Source organism: Neophocaena asiaeorientalis, unplaced genomic scaffold (assembly GCF_003031525.2).
Source record: "Neophocaena asiaeorientalis asiaeorientalis breed wild unplaced genomic scaffold, Neophocaena_asiaeorientalis_V1.1 scaffold91, whole genome shotgun sequence".
In the NCBI taxonomy this organism is placed as follows: Eukaryota; Metazoa; Chordata; class Mammalia; order Artiodactyla; family Phocoenidae; genus Neophocaena; species Neophocaena asiaeorientalis.
Genome location: NW_020173198.1, coordinates 10,591,554 through 10,609,927, shown reverse-complemented (window position 1 = coordinate 10,609,927; position 18,374 = coordinate 10,591,554). Strand labels below are relative to the sequence as shown.

Below are 18,374 nucleotides of genomic sequence, written 5' to 3'. Positions count from 1 at the left end.
GGGGGAGTAAGGCCCATTCTGACCAGGCCTGGCCAGAAGGCAGGCCATAGCCCACAGGGTTCCTGGGCATGTCTTTGCTAGATGTTTCCCCTGCACCCAAGACCCATCCATCTATCCATCATCCTTTGAGCATCCATCCTTCCATCTGTCCATCTGTCCACCTGTCCATATATCCATTCATCAATCCATCCAACCTTCTGTCTGTGCATTCTTCTCTATCTTTCCCTCATCCTGATACACCTCTCCCATCTTTTCATCCACTTCCCCACCCTTCCTCCTATTCCTTCATCCTTCCCCTTCCTTCCATCCACACCCCCTCCATCATCCCTCATCTTCCCTTCCATCATTCTGTTTATGTCCCATCCTTCTATTAATCCCCCTTCCTTCTACCCATCCCTCCCTCACACTTCCTTCCATCCCCCTGCTTCCATCCATATTCCTATCCTGCTCCATCCTTCCCTCTGTCCTTCACACCATCCTTCCATCCATATTCCTATCCTGCCTTCCATCTCTCATCCTTTCTTCCACTCCATCCCATCCATCCATTCATCCTTCCATCCATGCCTCTTTCTTCTTTCCATCCAGCTCCCAATCCCAGCCATCCATCCTTCATCCTTCCATCTATCTGCCCATCTTTCTATCCATCCCCCATCCTTCCTTGACACTTGGTGGGGGTTCAACACTCTTTGTTTAATAAGTGAACGAAGCATGTGTGTCGCTCACTGTATGACAGGCACTCTTTTAGGCACCAGGAATACAGAAATTAAGGAGTCCTTGCTCCAAAGGGCTCACCACCTGGTCTTGGAAATAGTGCACCTGAGTAAACGTAAATACAGTGATGAACAAGCACTCTCTATCATCAGGCTCTGGCCCCGCAGCAATGGAGGTAAGCATAGAGCTGCTGCTGTTCCTGTTGCCTGGGATGGAGGTTGATGGGGTCATCAGAGAAGGCTTCATGGAGGAGAAGATACTTGAGTGGAAACTTGAAGGATGACTAGGAGTTTAGGGAGGGGGAAGATGCCGGGTGAACCACACCAACTGCTAGCCTGTAAGCTCCTCTAGGGCAGCACCATGTACCCACCTGGCCCAGGGGCTGCTGCTCTGCAAATGTTGGCTAAGCCCTGGCAGGGCAATGAATGAAGTGGAGAAAGGGCCTTGAATGCCAAGCTCAGGAGTTTGGGCTTTACCAGAAGGAAGCTGGGAGAGAGCGGAAGGTCTGGAGCAGGGAAATAACATGCTCAAATCAAGATCACAGGAGAATAGATTGGAGGGGGTGAAACAGTAAGCTGAGGGCCTGGAGCAGTGGACGGGAGGGCAGGGAGGAAGTGTCACCAGGTGGGGAGGGCAGAGAAGGATTCAATGAAGCAGCCTGACTAATCATCTATAAATGAGGTGATATTAGGGGTGTTGTCAGAGTGAAAATGCAAATAATAATGAATAAAAGCATTGGTGAGCACTTCTGTAGCATTTGCTATGTGCCAGGCACTGTCCCAGGCAGTTTCTATGTATTAACCCAGGTAAACTTCTCAACAACTCTATGAGGTTGACATTATTATTCCCACTTTACAGATGGGAAACTGAGACCAAGGCATGCAGTGACTTGTCCAAGGTCAGGCATGGCAAAGCAAGGAACTGAGCCCATGCAAACTGGATAAGTATGTGGAACATTCAGCACCTCACCCAGCACGTAGTAGGTGTTCAACTAATGATAGAGAAAGAAGAAAGAAGTTGGGGTGATGCCTCCTCATCTGGGACACCAAGGTGGGTGGGTTTCACCAAGATGGAAGCAGGTTTGGGGAAGATGATAAGTTCCCTTTAGGGCGTGGTGGGTCTGAAGACTGGGGGACCTGAGGTGCGGACGTGGAGCAGACAGCTGGTGCTCAGGACCTGGACTCTGGATGATGCCCAGCCTGGCCATGGCCCTGAGGCCTCTCCAGCCTCCCTGTGGCCTGGCCACCACAAGGAGGAAGTTGCAGGTGAGCCCCTCACCTTCTCTCCTGCGTGGATCTTGAAGGACACTCCCCGCACGGCCAGCGGGAGCTCGGGTCGGTATCTCAGCCCAAAGTCCCGGAACTCGATCTGCCCCCCACGAGGCCAGGGGGGCCGGGCCGCACAGGTGGCCGGCCTCCAGGGTGCCTAGGGCAGGAGGAGACATTGGGTCAGAGGAGCCTTTCTCCAGGCTTCTCACAAAAGGGCCTGCCTCTCTGACCCTCAGTTTCCTCTTCTGTAAAGTGGGCTTATTTACTGCTACTTTACAGGGTTGTTATGGGGCATGGAATGCAGCAAGGCTAAAAACAAATAATATTTGATATAGTGAAAATAAAAAAATAATGGTGTTGGCTACTCTTTATCTATTGTTGTTATTAGCCATTATTAATTTTCAAATATTCTCTCTTTCGCTAGTAGAGGTAGACACTCTCCTTTTAGGGAAAAGGGCAAGTCTGTGCAGTGGGGAGACCACTGCTGCCATTTGCTATTCCTGTGACCTTGAACAGGTCACTCCACTCCCTTGAGCCTTGGTTTCCCCATCTGTGAAATGGGGCTAATTAGAGTGGTGGACATGTATTGAGTGTTTGCGGTGTGCCAGACACTGTACGAAGTCCCTTATTGTGGGATGACCTCCTAGTACACCCGGCACCGTTATGTTGCTGCTATGTCTCTCTACTGTTCCTGCTATTGTGTTTCAGTAGTGCTAGCGTGTTACTGTTGTGCTACTGTTATGTTTCTATAATGTTGCTATCAAGCTGCTGTTATGTTACTGTCATGTTGCTGTTACTCCTGGTCCCCTGTCACTCAGAGTGCCCTGCCTTGCCATTCAGAGGAACCAGGATTTGACCTCCTCTCAGACCCTACCCTCTTAACCATTCCTGCCACCTTGGCTGTGACTGCAGTCTGCAGTGGTGGGGGCTCTAAAGCTGGTGGCAGATGTCAACATGGGTCCACCGTTCTCTGCTGTAAGTCCTAGATGGTGCCCGCTCCCCCTCCATCTCTTGTCCATCACCTCCTTGGGCGTCTGGGCGTAGTCCTTCAATCGTTCCACTGACACGATGCTGTTCTCCAGGTCTGTCCAGCTGCGAACAGCCCACTGCAGCGTCTGGGTCACCTGGTTCGAGAAGACACCTCAGGACAGCTTCAGCAAGGCCACCCCACAGGTGAGGCAGGGGCTGGGAGGCGGGACCCAGGGCAGACAAGGGGGCAGAATTTGGCTGTAGCCACGAGGATCCCTCTTTTCCTTTAGTTGAACTGGAGTATATGGACCAGAAAGGAGCCCTTGGACATCAGCTTATCCAACCCTTCTTGAAACAGGTAGGGAGACAGGACCAGAGAAGGTGTGTGGCCCTCTCAAGGACACCCAGCAGGATCCAGCCCAATGACTTCCATTCAGAGAGGTTTCCCTCCACTTAACACCGACTTCCCACTTGGAACCACGCCAAGCTCCTCCCCAGGGCCTGCTCACCCTGCCCCCACCCCTTCCCAACCTCATTTCCCTCCAGTTTTGTCCTCACACTCTCTCCAGCCACACCGCTTTCTCGTTGTTCCTCTAACACACCAGTCACGCCCCTCCCGCCATCCCAGGGCCTTTCCTCCTGCTGTTCCCTCCACCAGGACTGCTCCTCCCCTATTCCCCCACTTCCTTTAGGCCACAGATCTCAAGCCCCCTTCTCAGAGAGGTCTTCTGGGCCATGCAAAAGAAAAGCACCTTCCCCCCAATCATGTTCCATCCTGTTAACTTGCTTTATCCTTAAGCTTAGTTGCATCAACTGTAAAATGAGGACAGTAATAGTACCCCTGGTGGGGTTGTGGGCAGGATTAATGAGCTAATATTTATAAAGCTCTTAGAACAATGTCTCATTCATAATGAATGCTACTTACATATATGTGTATATATATATATATATTTTTTTCCTTTACAGATGTCATAACCTGACATTAAATATTGTTATTAATAGTTAACAAAATGTTAACAATGCACTGGAAATGGACTCTGTCTACTTTATCTCCATGAGTCTTTATAGTGTCTGAAGTGAAGGGATTACTGCCCCTTTTTCAGAGGAGCACAGCAAGGCTCCGAGGTCCAGCCCAGGCTCTTGCAGAGCCGTGTCTTCCTCACTGGTTGGTAGTTTGGACTCAGGTCCTTGAAGGTCCCACTGGCAGAGGTCTGTGTCCATTCTGCCCGCACCCCAGAGCCCAGGTTGGGGTGTCGGAAGTACCTGCAGGGCGGCTGAGACAGAGAAGCCCACGAGGCCGGGGCTGAGGTGGGCCTTGCTCAAGACTGCGCACAGGGCGGCCGCAAACACCAGCCCATTCCCCACGAGCTCCAGGTTGGAAGCGAGCCACCTGCAAGGGGACAGGTAAGAGTGGGGTCAGTGGGGCCTCTCTGCGCTACCTGCCTCCCTGGGCACAAGGCCTGGACAGCGTGCCGGCTCGAGTGCCCATGGGGTCCCGGCAACGGTCTCCTCCACACCCAGGCCCCACAGTAGGTGCTCAAGTAAGCTCTGCTGTGCTGCCACTTTTCTGTCCCCAGGCTATGCCAAGCCATGTCCCCTGTGTTCCCTCTGCCTGAATCCGACCTCCATCTTCACATGGCCAACATCTTACCCTCACACAGCCAGCTCAAGCCTCACCTCCTCAGAGAGCCCTCAGGACGACTCCTCCCTTTTATCACTCTGTATAAGTAAACTCGTTAATCAGTCCTTGACTGTCGGCCTCCATCAGCAGGCTCATGAGGGCAGCAACTTTGTCTTTTTTTAAAATTAATTAATTAATTAATATTTCATTTTTGGCTGCATTGGGTCTTCGTTGCTGTGCGTGGGCTTCCTCTAGTTGCAGCGTGTGGGGGCCACTCTTCGTTGAGATGCGCGGGCTTATTGCGGTGGCTTCTCTTGTCGCGGAGCACGGGCTCTAGGCGCGCGGGCTTCAGTAGTTGTGGCATGTGGGCTTCAGTAATTGTGGCTCGCGGACTCTAGAGCGCAGGCTCAGTAGTTGTGGCATGTGGGCTTCAGTAATTGTGGCTCGCGGACTCTAGAGCGCAGGCTCAGTAGTTGTGGCATGTGGGCTTCAGTAATTGTGGCTCGCGGACTCTAGAGCGCAGGCTCAGTAGTTGTGGCGCATGGGCTTAGTTGGTCCGCATCATGTGGGATCTTCCCGGACCAGGGCTCGAACCTGTGTCACCTGCACTGGCATGTGGATTCTTAACTACTGCACCACCAGGGAAGTCCATCAACTTTGTCTTGTTCATGGCTCTGTCCCCAGGACCCAGCACAGGACTGAGCACGTAGTAGGTTCTCAACAAATACATATTGAATGGATGAGGAAATTGAATAGGTTCTCAACAAATACATATTGAATGGATGAGGAAATTGAATTCCTACTTCTTTTTCCTTTTATTGAATTCCTACTTGACCATTCATTCATGCATTCATTCAGCGGATATGTATCCAGCACCTACTGTGTGTGCCATGCATGCTGGAGATGCTGGGGACACAGCCGCAAACCAAACAGATCAAAATCCCTGTCTTCAGGGAACTCTGGGCTTCACTGCATATAACACCTAGTCCTCTTAACAACCCCACGATGGGAGGACTGTTGTCCCCATTGGACAGATGAGGACACCAGAAGGGTTAGGTACTTGCCCAAGTCCACAAACATAACAAACACCGGGATTTGAAGCCGCATCTGCCTGACTGAGGGTCTGCCACTTCCTAGATGGCTGACCCTGGGGGAGTCCCTTCACTTCTCCGAACCCCAGTTTACCCATCTGTGGGGTGAAGTAACGTCTGGCTCATTATAGTTGTGAGGATTAAATGAGATACACCCATCGTACGTGGCGCAGAAATCATCGACCCTTCCACAAAGTAGGTGCTCCGTAAATGTTTGTAAGGTCCCTCCTCCCTAGGCTAGGACCCCAGGAAGGGGCAGGGCAGGTCACCCAGAAGGCATATGGCATTGAGACACTGCCCACAGCTGCAGGGCCACATAGCCCCAGCTGGCTGGAGATCTGGGCAGAAAGAAGGAAGGAACTGACATTTATTGAATTCACACCCACTGTGTGCTTGACCCTCTCCACACTCTGGCACCAGACTGACTGGATTCAAATCCTCACTCCACCATGTATTTGCGGTGTGGCCCTGGGCAAGTTCCTAAATCTCTCTGTGCCTAAGATTCATCGTCTGTAAAAGGGTCTCTGCCCTGTGGAGTTGTTAATAGGATTAAGTAAATCAATCCACAGAGGATGCTGAGGACTGTGCTGGGCATGTGGTAGGCACATTACAAGGATTAGCTATGAGTGTATTTGTTTAATCTCGTAGCCACTCCATGAGTGCAAACTCACTTTGACAAATGAGGCTCAGAGAGGTTATGTGACTTGCCCAAGATCATCCAGCTAGTAAGTTGCAGAGCTGGGATTTGCACCTGTGTCTGTCTGTGCTCAAAGCTTGTGTTCTTATTCTTGCTTGGTACCGAAAGGAGGCCAAGGATGCTTATGTAGCTCCTTTGTCACCAAGGCAACAGAGGCTGGTCTAGTGGCCTGGCAACAGAGGCTTCTTCCGTTTTGCTGACACCTGTACTTCCTGCCCACCTGCTGTTGGGGATCCCTCAGGCCAAGGTCCATCTGCTCACACTGTGAGCCATGTGCACCCGTGGGATCTAGGCTCTGCTTTACCCTCGACTCGCTGTGTGACCTTGAGCAGGCCACTTGACCTCTCTGACCACACAGTATGACCTTAGGTCTCATCCTCTGGGGACACAGAAGGATTGTAGGTTCTTCTCTGCCCCCTTCCTACCTGTCAGCCACCAGCCGCGGGAAACTGACTCTCTGGCTTTCATCCATGTGTGCGTCGTTCTGAGCCACAAAGCAGCCCTGGACCCGGAAGGCCCTGACCACTGCTCCGCCCTGGAATGTCTCGGCCACATGGGAACACACGGATGAGTACCTGGCTGATTCCAGGCGTCTGAGCTGGCATGAGCTGGCCACATACAGGCTCTGAAGTGGGACAGTGGGGAGCAGAGAGGTCACAAACACAGAGAGACAGTTTGAGAAGCATAGGGAGCTCTGTTACCAGCTTGCTGTGTGGCCTTGGGTCAGTGGCTTCTCTTCTCTGGGCTCCAGTTTCCTTGTAGAATCAGAGTTCCATGGGTCTTTTTAAAAATCACCTGAGACTCTTCAAAAACTCCCAATGCCTCACCCCCGAGCTATTGAATCAGAATCTCTGGTGGCATCACCTTGGCCTTGGAATTTTTAAAAAGCCTTCGGGTGATTCTCATGTATGGCCAGGATGGAGAAACCCCTAGTCTATAGTAAATATCTCATTCTCAGCTCTAAGGCCAGCTGCTTCACTTAGGGCCAGTCATTGTGGAAACAAAGCCACAAAGGGCAAGGAAGGCAGCTTGACAAGTCAAATTCATTCCCTTAACTCGAAGGTTACATGCCAGGTGCTGGGAACACAGTGATGCACAAACGATATATATTGTTACTTGGTTTGAGGTTGGAAGTTGTGTGCGGCTGGCAGGCAGGAAGGAATCTACGTTTGCTGATCACCCAGGCTGCATGCCAGGCTCTCTCCAAATACAGTTGACCCTCGAACAACATGGGTTTGAACTGCACAGGTCCACTTATTTGTGGATACTTTTCAATAGTAAATACTACAGTACTACGTTCTGCACTTGGTTGAATCTGTGGCTGTGGAGGAACTGTGTATACAGAGGGCCAACTATAACTTCTAAGCAGATTTTTAATTGCAAGGAGGGTCAGTGCCCCTAATCCTCACGTCGTTCAAGGGTCAACTGCAGTATTCAGTCATTGTGAGGTAGGCATCAGTGTCGTTCACAGTTTATAGGTAAGAACACCAGAGGCTCAGAGGGATTAAGCAGCTGGTCTAAGCCTCTATAGCAAGCAAGTGGCAGGACCTGGATTCAAACACATCTCTGTCCGACTCCAAAGCTCTAGAGAAGCAGTTCCTCCCCCAGGTCAAGAGGCTATAGAAAAGACTTGGGATAGTTGTGGAGGGCAGCGATGGCCATGGTTTTTGTCTGGCTACCATGTTTTGTTTTGTTTTTTCTACTTCTGATTTTTGTCTGGCTACCATGGTTTCTTCTACTTCTGATTTCCTTGGTGGGGATGGGGGGGTTGGCGGTTAATCATGAGACCAGATCATGGAGGTAGTCACATGACACAGCCCTGCTAGGCAGAGTAAACTATTCCTTTGGTCACAGTGATGAGCTCAGGGATGACACATGCCTCATGAAAGGCCAATCAGAATCTTCCCTGGGATGGATGTGTGAATGCTGAGCTGGAGAAAAGTTGCTTTGAGTTGGGGGTTGCTGAGGTGGGAGGCTGTGAGTATAGAGTTGCAAAGGGGCCATCAGACCTGCCATCAGACCTGCCCCCTGGAAAAGGAGTGTGTGCAAAATTAGGCCAAGCAGAGCTGAGCCAGTGATTCTTAAATATTAGCATGGATCAGAATTACCTGGAAGGTTCATTAAAACCCAGATTTCTGGGCCACAGCTCCATAGTATCTGAGTCAGTAGGTCTTGAATGGTGCCTGAGAATGTGCATTTCTAACTAGTTCCCAGGTGAAACTGATGCTGCTGGTCTGATACCACACTTCAAAAACCACTGAGGGAAGATATGGAAAGAGTGACAGCGTCCTAGTGAGAGCTGACCCCCTGCACCCTGGGAGCATAAGCCATTAAATTCTGTTCTTGTGTTTAAGCTAATTTAAGTTGGTCTCTGGTTCTGGCAACTGAAAGAGTCGAGCCTAATACAATGGTCTTTTAGTGCTTGCAATGCCTTCTTGGTTTCCAGATCACCGAGGAAGAGATAGCTGATTTCAGCAACAGCAGCAGGATAAACTGTTAGACGTTAAGAACTTTGATGTGAACATTTGGAAGACAGAGATGAGAGTAAGTGTTAGAAACAGACTGTGGTGTCTCTGTCTCTGAGAATTCTTCTAGGGCCAGCTCCTAGATGTCCAGCTGGGCAGAACCTCTTACACTGAGTCCTGCCCAGAGACAGGGGACTGGTGGAGGTGACCTCGGCTGGCCCCAGGAGCCTCTCCAACCTCCCCTTACCTGAAACCCGGCATAGAGGAGCAGCAGCGGCAGGATGGCCACGACAGCCAGCGGGGTGGTCACTGTCACCACCAGGCCAACCTCCAGGAGTCCGAAGGCATACATCAGTAGAGACCGGAATTTGTCTGGGATGTCCACGTCTACTATGTCTGTCTCTTTGGAGAAGCGGTTCAGCAGGTTCCCAATGGGCGTCCGCTCAAAGAAGCCAATAGGAGACTGTGCTACGTCCCACAGGAGCCCCCGGAAGAGCAGGCTGGATGCCCGGATCCCTCCTAGGAGCACTGTGGCCATGGAGGCAAAGAGCCCGATTGCTGGGGAGAGAGAAGGGGTCAAGGCATAAGGGCTGGAGACCCCCATCACCCTGTGGTGGCTATGTTATGAACTGGCCACCCTGATTTATCCTTTGATGGGCCCACCATGCAGTGGGTTAAATAGTGTCTCCCCCCAAATTCATGTCCACCAGGAACCTCAGAACATGACCTTATTTGGAAAGAGGGCCTTTGGGGCTTCCCTGATGGCACAGTGGTTGAGAGTCCGCCTGCCGATGCAGGGGACACGGGTTCGTGCCCCGGTCTGGGAAGATCCCACATGCCGCGGAGCGGCTGGGCCTGTGAGCCATGGCCGCTGAGCCTGCGCGTCCGGAGCCTGTGCTCCGCAACGGGAGAGGCCACGCGTACCGCAAAAAAAAAAAAAGAGAGAGCATTTGAAGATGTTATTAGTGAGAGCTTGAGGTGAAATCCTGGATTTAGGGTGGCTTCTAAATCCGATGACTAGTGTCCTTATAAGAAGAGGAGAGGACACATAGAGACACAGAGAAGAAGATGATGTGAAGACGAGACAGAGACTGGAGTGATACACCACAAGCCCAGGAATGCCAAGGATGGCTGGCAACCAGCAGAAGCTAGGAGAAAGGCATGGGACAGTTTCTCCTTCAGAGCCTCCAAGAGGGACCAATTTCTGCTGACACCTTGATTTTGGACTTCTGGCTTCAGAACTGTGAGAGAATAAAAATTTCTGTTGTTCTAAGCTACCAAGTTTGTGGTAATCCGTTTTATGGCAGCCCTAGGAAACTAATACACCCCCTTCCTCCCAATGCCAATCTGTGTGCTTGGAACGGAGCTAACTTCACTCTCTGTTTCTGGGGTGGGGAAAATTTCATCCCTAGCCAATCCGAACCTCTGCAGTTGGCTCAGGGGTGAACACATGACCCAAGTCAGGCCAATGAGACCTGGGACTCTGCTGGGACTTCTGGGAAGAGGTACTCACTTTGTGGGATACTATGTTAGCACCAGGGGAAGTAGCCTGCCTGGACAGGAAGCTATCATAGAGGAAGAAAATGAAGCTAATCTTCCAGCATTTGCTGGACCCGTGGATCCAGCTATACCTCAAGCTAGTTACCTATGGATTCCAGTCCCACAAGCCAATAAATTCTCTTGTTGTTTAAGCTAGTTTGAGACATATAGTTTTAAATAGTTAGTATATTATACCTGTATAGTTTGTAGCTATATTAACCTCAAATAGAGCAGACTTTAGAGTAAGGAAAGTTATCAGGGATAAAGAGGGGCATTACATAATGATAAAGGGGTCAGTTACTCAAGAAGACTTAACAATCCTTAATGTGTATTGCCTAACAACAGGGCATCAAAATATGTGAGGCAAAAACTGATAGAACTGCAAGGAGAAATAAATGAATCCATTATCATAGCTGGAGATTTCAACACCCCTCTATCAGAAAAGGCAGAAAACCCAGCAGGGAGAAAATCAGTAAGGACAGAGATGAACTCAACAACACCATCAATCAACTGGATATAATGGACATAAACAGACCACTTCATCTAACAGGAGCAGAACACAAATTCCTAAGCTCACATGAAACATTCACTAAGATAGACCACAATTCTGGACTATAGAATACACCTTAACAAATTTAAAAGAAGAGAAATTATACAATGTCTGTTCTCAGACCACAGTGGAATTATACTAGAAATAACAAATACCTGGAAAATCCCCAATACTTGAATATTAACACATTTCTAAGTAACATGTGGGTCAAAGAAGAAACCTCATGAGCAATTTTAAAATATTTTGAACTAAATGAAAATAAAAACACAACTTACCAAATTTGGGGCATGTAATAAAAGCAGTACTTAGAGGTAAATGTTTAGCACTGAATAAATATATATTAGAAAAAAGAAAGCTCTAAAATCCATCGTCTAAGCTTCTACTTTAGGAAACTAGAAAAAGAAGAGAAAATTGAATCCAAAGTGAGCAGAAGAAAAGAAACAATAAAAATTACAGTAGAAATCAGTGAAATTGAAAACAGGAAATCAATGAAACCAAAGCCTAGTTCTTGGAAAAGATCAGAAAATTGATAAGCTTCTAGCCGGGCTAAGAAGAGAGAAGACACAAATTACTAACATCTGAAAAAATTTTAAAAGGGACATCACTACAGATCCCATGGATATTAAAAGTATAAAAAAGGAATACCACGAACAACTCTCTGCCCATAAATTTGATAACCTAGGAGAAATGGACCAGTTCCTTGATAGACGCAATCTACTAAAACTTATGCAAGAAGAAACAGACAATCTGAATAGCCTATAACTATTAAAGAAATTGAATTGACAATTAATAACTTTCCAAAACAGGAACTGCCAGTCCCAGATGAGTTCACTAACAAATATTTAAGGAGAAATGATACCAATTCCCTACACTCTCTTTCAGAGGGTTGAAGCTGAGGGAATACTTTCTAACTTATTCTATGAGGGCAACATTTCCTAATACCAAAATCAGACAGACAGTACAAGAAAACTGTATAGACCAATATCTCTCAAGAACGTACATGTAAAAATCTTCAACAAAATATTAGCAAATTAAATCCAACAATGTATGAAAAGAATCATACATCATGACCAAGTGGAATTTACCCCAGATATGCAAGGCTGCTTCAACATTTGAAAAATTGGGACTTCCCTGGTGGTCCAGTTGTTAAGACTCCGCGCTCCCAATGCAAGGGGCCTGGGTTTGATCCCTGGTCAGGGAACTAGATCCTGCATGCCACAACTAAAGATCCCACCTGCGACAATGAAGATCTTGCACGTGGCAATGAAGATCCTGCGTGTGACAACTAAGACCCAGTGCAGCCAAATAAATAAATAAATATTTTAAAAATCTGAAAAATCAATTAATGTAATCTATCACATCAATAGGCTAAAAAAGAAAAATCACCTGACCATATCAATAGATGCAGACAAAGATTAGACAAAATCCAGTACCTATTCATGATAAAACAAATAAAAACAACCCCCCCAAAACAAAACCCAAAACCTCTCTCAGTAAAATAGGAATAGAGAACTTCCTCAACTTGATAAAGAATATCTATTAAAAACCTAATGGTGAGAAGCTAACCTAATGGTGAGAAGCTTGGTGCTTTCCCAGTAAGATCTGGAACAAGGCAAGAATGTCCCTTCTTACCACTCTTCTTCAACGCCCTGCTAGAAGTCCTAGTTAATGCAGTAAGATAAGGAAATAAAAGGTATGCAGATTTCCAAGGAAGAAATAAAGCTGTATTTGTTTGCAGATCACATGATCATCTATGTAGAAAATCTAAAAGAACTGACCAAAGACTCCTGAAACTAATAAGCAATTATAGCAACATTCCAGGATGCAAGGTTAGTATGAAAAATTCAATCACTTTCCTATATGCCAGCAAAAAAAGGAAAGCCCACAACTAGAAATACAAACAGTACGAAAGGAAAAATCTCATTGGTAAAAGCAAATATACAGTAAAAGTGCTAAACCAACCACATATAACGCTAATAGGAAGATTAAAAGATGAAAGTCATAAAATCATCTATATCCACAATAAGTAGTTAAGGGATATACAAAACAAAAAGATGTAAAATATGATGTCAAAAACAGTAAATGTGGCAGGGAGAGAAAAAAAAAGCAAGGTTGTTAAATGCTTTTGAACTTAAGAGATCAACAACTTAAAAAACCCACACATATATGGATTGCTATATTTAAACCACATGCTAACCACAAACCAAAAATCTATAATAGACACACACAAAAAAAGAGAGAAAGAAATTCAAAAATAACACCAAAGATAGTCATCAAATCACATGGGAAGAGAACAAAAGAAGAAGAAAGGAACAGAAAAGAACTATAAAAATAACCCCAAAATAATGAACAAAATGGCAGTAAGTACATTAAATGTAAATGGACTAAGTGCTCTGATCAAAAGACATAGAGTGGCTGAGTGGATATAAAAAAAGACCCACATGTATGCTGCCTACAAGAGACTCATTTTAGACCTAAAGACACACAGAGATTGAAAGTGAGGGGATGGAAAAAGCTATTCCATGCAAGTGGAAATGATTATAATAGATGACTATGAACAATTATATGCCAATAAAATGGACAACCTAGAAGAAATGGACAAATTCCTGGAAATGTACAACCTCCCAAGACTGAACAGGAAGAAATAGAAAATATGAACAGACCAAATACCAGGAATGAAATTGAATAAGTAAAAAAAAAAAAAAAAAAGTCCAGGACCAGATGTTCCAGACTCTTTAGAGACAAGTTAACACATATCCTTATCAAACTATTCAAAATTGCAGAGGAACGAACACTTCCAAAATCATCATTCTACAAGGCCAGCATCATCCAGATACCAAAATCAGACAAAGATAGGACAAAAAAAGAAAATTACAGGCCAACATCACTGGTGAACATAAATGCAAAAATTCTCAACAAAATATTTGCAAACCAAATTCAACAATACATTAAAAGGACCATACACCCTGATCAAGTGGGATTTATCCCAGGGATGCAAAGATGGTTTAATATCCACAAAGCAAGCAATGTGATACACCACATTAACAAACTGAAGAATAAAAATCACACGATCATCTCAATAGGTATGGAAAAACCATTTGACAAACTACAACATCCATTTATGATAAAAATTCTCAACAAAGTAGAGGGAATACACCTCAACATAACAAAGGCCATACACAACAAGCCCACAGCTAACATCATACACAGTGTTGAAAAGCTCAAAGCATTTACTCTAGGGTCAGTAACAAGACAAGGATGCCCATTATCACCATTTTTATTCAACGTAATATTGGAAGTCTTAACCACAGCAATTAGACAAGAAAAAGAAATAAAAGGAGTCCAAATTGGAAAGGAAGAAGTAACACTCACCATTTAGAGATGACATGATACTATACATAGAAAATCCTAAAGATGCCACCAAAAAACTACTAGAACCCAACAATGAATTCAGTAAAGTTGCAGAATACAAATTTAATATACAGAAATATGTTGCATTTCTATACACTAACAGTGAACTATTAGAAAGGAACTTAACAATCCCATTTACAGTTGCATCAAAAGGAATAAAATATCTCAGAATAAATCTAGCTAAGGAGGTAAAAGACCTTTACTTGGAAAACTGTAAGACACTGTTGAAAGAAATTGAAGATGACACAGATGGAAAGATATACCATACTCATGGATTGGAAGAATTAATATTGTTAAAATCCTCATACTACCCAAGGTAATCAACAGGTTCAATGCAATCCCTATCAAAATATCAATGGCATTTTTCACAGAATTAGAAAAAAAAAATTCTAAAATTTGTATGGAAACACAGAAGATCCTGAATGGCCAAAACAATTTTGAGAAAGAAGAATAAAGCTGGAGGTATCACACTCCCTGATTTTGAACTATATTACAAAGCTACAGTCATCAAAACCATATGGTACTGGCACAAAAACAGACACACAGATCAATGGAACAGAATAGATAGCCCAGAAATAAACCCACATTATATGGGCAATTAATCTACAAAAAAATATGCAAGAATATACAATGGGGAAAAGACAGCCTCTTCAATATTACTCAGCCATAAAAAGGAAGGAAACTGGGTCATTTGTAGAGACATGGATGGACCTAGAGACTGTCATACAGAGTGAAGTAAGTCAGAAAGAGAAAAACAAATATCGTATATTAACACATATATGTGGAATCTAGAAAAATGGTACAGATGAACTGGTGTTTGCAAGGCAGAAATAGAGACACAGATGTAAAGAACAAACGTATGGACACCAAGAGGGGAAAGCAGAGGATGGGGGTGGGGGTGGGATGAATTGGGAGATTGGGATTGACATATATACACTAATATGTATAAAATAGATAACTAATAAGAACTTGCTGTATAGCACAGGGAACTCTACTTCACTGTACAGGAGAAACTAACACAACATTGTAAAACAACTATACCCCAATTAAAAAAAAAAAGACATAAGGTTGGATTGGATTAAAAAAAAAAAAAGACAGCCTCTTCAATAAATGGTACTGGGAAACATGGACACTACATGCAAAAGAATCAAACTGGTACATGAAAAAGAATCAAACTGGACTGCTCTCTCATACCATATACAAAAATAAATTCAAAATGGATTAAAGGCTTAAACATAAGACCTGAAACCATAAAACTTTTAGAAGAAAACAGGCAGTATGCTCTTTGACATTGGCCTTAGTAATATTTTTTTGAATATGTTCCCTCAGGCAAGAAAACAAAAGCAAAAATAAATAAATGGGACTACATTAAACTAAAAGGCTTTTGCACAGTGACGTAAACTATCAAGAAAATGAAAAAATCAGCCGACTGAATGGGAGAAGTTATTTGCAAATGATATATCTGATAAGGGATTAATATCCAAAATATACAAATAACTCATACAACTCAACATCAGAAAATCAAACAACCCAATTAAAAAATGGGCAGAGGATCTGAATGGACATTTTTTTCAAAGATGACATACAGATGGTCAACAGGTACATGAAAAGATACTCAACATCACTAGTCATCAGGGAAATGTAAATCAAACCACAATGAGATATCATCTCACACCTGTCAGAATGGCTATTATCAAAAAGACAACAAATAACAAGTGTTGGTGAGGATGTGGAGAAAAGAGAACCTTCATGCACTGTTGGTGGGAATGTAAACTAGGGCAGCCACTATGGAAAGCTGTATGGGGATTCCTCAAAAAATTAAAAATAGAACTACCATGCAATCCAGCAATTCCACTTCTGGATATTTATCCAAAGAAAATGCAAACACTAATTTGAAAAGATACATGCACCCGTATGTTCATTGCAGCAGTATTTACAATAGCCAAGATATGGAAGAAACATAAGTACCCACTGACAGATGAGTGGATATAGAAGAGGTGGTATATATACAATGGAATATTCCTCAGCCATAAAAAAGAAATGAAATATTGCCATTTGTGACAACATGGGTGGACCTAGAAGGTATTATGCTAAGTGAAATAAGTCAGAGAAACACAAATAACTGTATAATTTCACTTATATGTAGAATCTAAAAAACAAATGAACAAGCATAACTAAACAGAAACAGAGTCATAGATACAGAGAAAAAACATGTGGTTGCCAGAAGGAAGGAGCAAAATAGGTGAGGGAGACTAAAAGGTACAAATTTCCATTTGCAAAATAAATGGGTCAGATGTATGAAATATATAGTGTGGGGGAATACAGTGAATAATTACATAATATCTTTTCATGGTGACGGATCGTAACTAGACTTAGGTGGTCATCATCTTGAAATGTAGAGAAATATCGAATTGCTATGTGTGTAACAGGAACTAACATTGTGTTGTATGTCAATTATACTTCAAAACCAAACAAACTCATAGATCAGATTTGTGATTACCAGAGGCAGGGGAGTGCGGGGAGGGGGAACTGGATGAAGGCCGTCAAAAGGTACAAACTTGCAGTTATAAGATAACTAAGCACTAGGAGTGTAATGTATAACATGATAAATATGATAAACACTGCTGTGTGTTATGTATGAAAGTTAAGAGAGTAAATCCTAAAAGTTCTCATCACAAGGAAATGTTTTTTCTATTTCTGTAATTTCGTATTTATATGAGATGACGGATGTTCACTAAACTCACTGTGGTCATCATTTCGTGATGTATGTAAGCCAAATCATTATGCTCTACATCTTAAACTCACACAGTACTGTAAGTCAACTATATCAACAAAACTGGGACAAAATATTATGGTATACAACTCAGGAAAAAAGACTCTGTGGTATTGGTGAAAGAATAGACAACTAGATCAGTGGAACGGAGATGAATAGGTGGAGTACAGAGAATTTTAGGGCAGTGAAACTATTCTGTATGATACTGTAACAGTGGATATATGTCATTATACATTTGTCCATCCCATGGAATGTACAACACCAAGAGTGAACCCTGATGAAAACTGCAGACTTTGGCTAACTAGGATGTGTGGATATAGGTTCATTTGTAACAAATGTACCACTCTGGTGGGGGGATGTTGGTAATGACGGAGGTTATAGATGAGTAGGGAAATCTCTGTACCTTCTGCTCAATTTTGCTGTGAATGTAAAACTGCTCTAAAAAAATAAATCTATTTTTTAAAAAGGAAGAGAAGATGGGAGGAGATGATGGTGGGGATGTGATGCAGGGCTCTACCTCCTCTGGGGGATGGGGGTGGGGCAGTGGCAGAAGCGTGGGATTGGGGTGGGGTGCTGGAAGTCACCAGCAGTCAGACTTGGGGCTGTCCTCAGCTTGGGAGAGGGGCAGAGTCCAGTGGACCTGCTGCCCCACCTAAGTGCTCAGCTGCCCCAGCATCTGGAGGCCAAGATTCTGCCTTTGCTGATGAGGCTGGAAGAGACTCTGAGGCTTCTGTAAAAGTAGGGATGTGCCCTGTCCCCCACTTCCCCAGCCCCATCTTAAGGATGCAGGTCTGTGTTTGGACCCAGGACATTTGCACAGATGTTCAGGAAGGACAGGGTGAGCCAGGGAGGTGTGGGCGAAGGAGCCCTGAGAAACCCTCGGGTGGAGCTGGAGGATGGAGAGTGAGGAAGGCTGGCAAGGGTACCTTGGAGGCAGCCCAGGAGCCCAAAGACCCAGCCCCGCAGGGCTGCGTGAGTCTGCCGTCCGTCCACGGTGGGGTCATCTGCCCACAGGCTCAGCCAGTAGCCACGGCAGAAGGAGGCCACTTGCTGGCATAGGAAGAGGAAAAGTGCATGGAGGCAGAGCGGGGTGCCCACAGCTCGTAGGTAGGTCAGGTACATGGTAGCCTTCACCTGTAGCACACGTAGGAGAGATGGGGGCAGAGAGACACCCCAGGGGGAGAGAAGAGAGGCCAGGTGGGGCCCCCAAAACTTGCCAGTGGGGCAGATGGAACCACCACGCAGTACCTCCCACCTGGAGCATCCTCTCCCCTCCAGG

At 45.1% G+C, this 18,374-nt stretch overlaps 2 protein-coding genes across 2 annotated transcripts in view; one reads left to right on the top strand and one right to left on the bottom strand.

Annotated features, from left to right (window-relative positions):
• The window catches only part of ABCC1 (ATP binding cassette subfamily C member 1 (ABCC1 blood group)), a 109,108-nt gene extending 105,157 nt beyond the window's left edge, over positions 1-3,951 (top strand). The window contains exons 33-36 of the mRNA XM_024744575.1: positions 746-886; positions 1,570-1,761; positions 3,062-3,152; positions 3,239-3,951. The gene's annotated coding sequence lies outside the window, so the exon portion shown is untranslated. The remainder of the gene's footprint in view (positions 1-745; positions 887-1,569; positions 1,762-3,061; positions 3,153-3,238) is intronic.
• The window catches only part of ABCC6 (ATP binding cassette subfamily C member 6), a 58,734-nt gene that overhangs the window by 3,473 nt on the left and 36,887 nt on the right, over positions 1-18,374 (bottom strand). Inside the window, exons 22-27 of the mRNA XM_024744572.1 lie at positions 18,022-18,229; positions 9,070-9,380; positions 6,783-6,982; positions 4,212-4,338; positions 3,002-3,103; positions 1,990-2,136 (exon numbers count right to left, since the gene is read on the bottom strand). Coding sequence (XP_024600340.1) covers positions 1,990-2,136; positions 3,002-3,103; positions 4,212-4,338; positions 6,783-6,982; positions 9,070-9,380; positions 18,022-18,229 — 1,095 coding nt within the window. The remainder of the gene's footprint in view (positions 1-1,989; positions 2,137-3,001; positions 3,104-4,211; positions 4,339-6,782; positions 6,983-9,069; positions 9,381-18,021; positions 18,230-18,374) is intronic.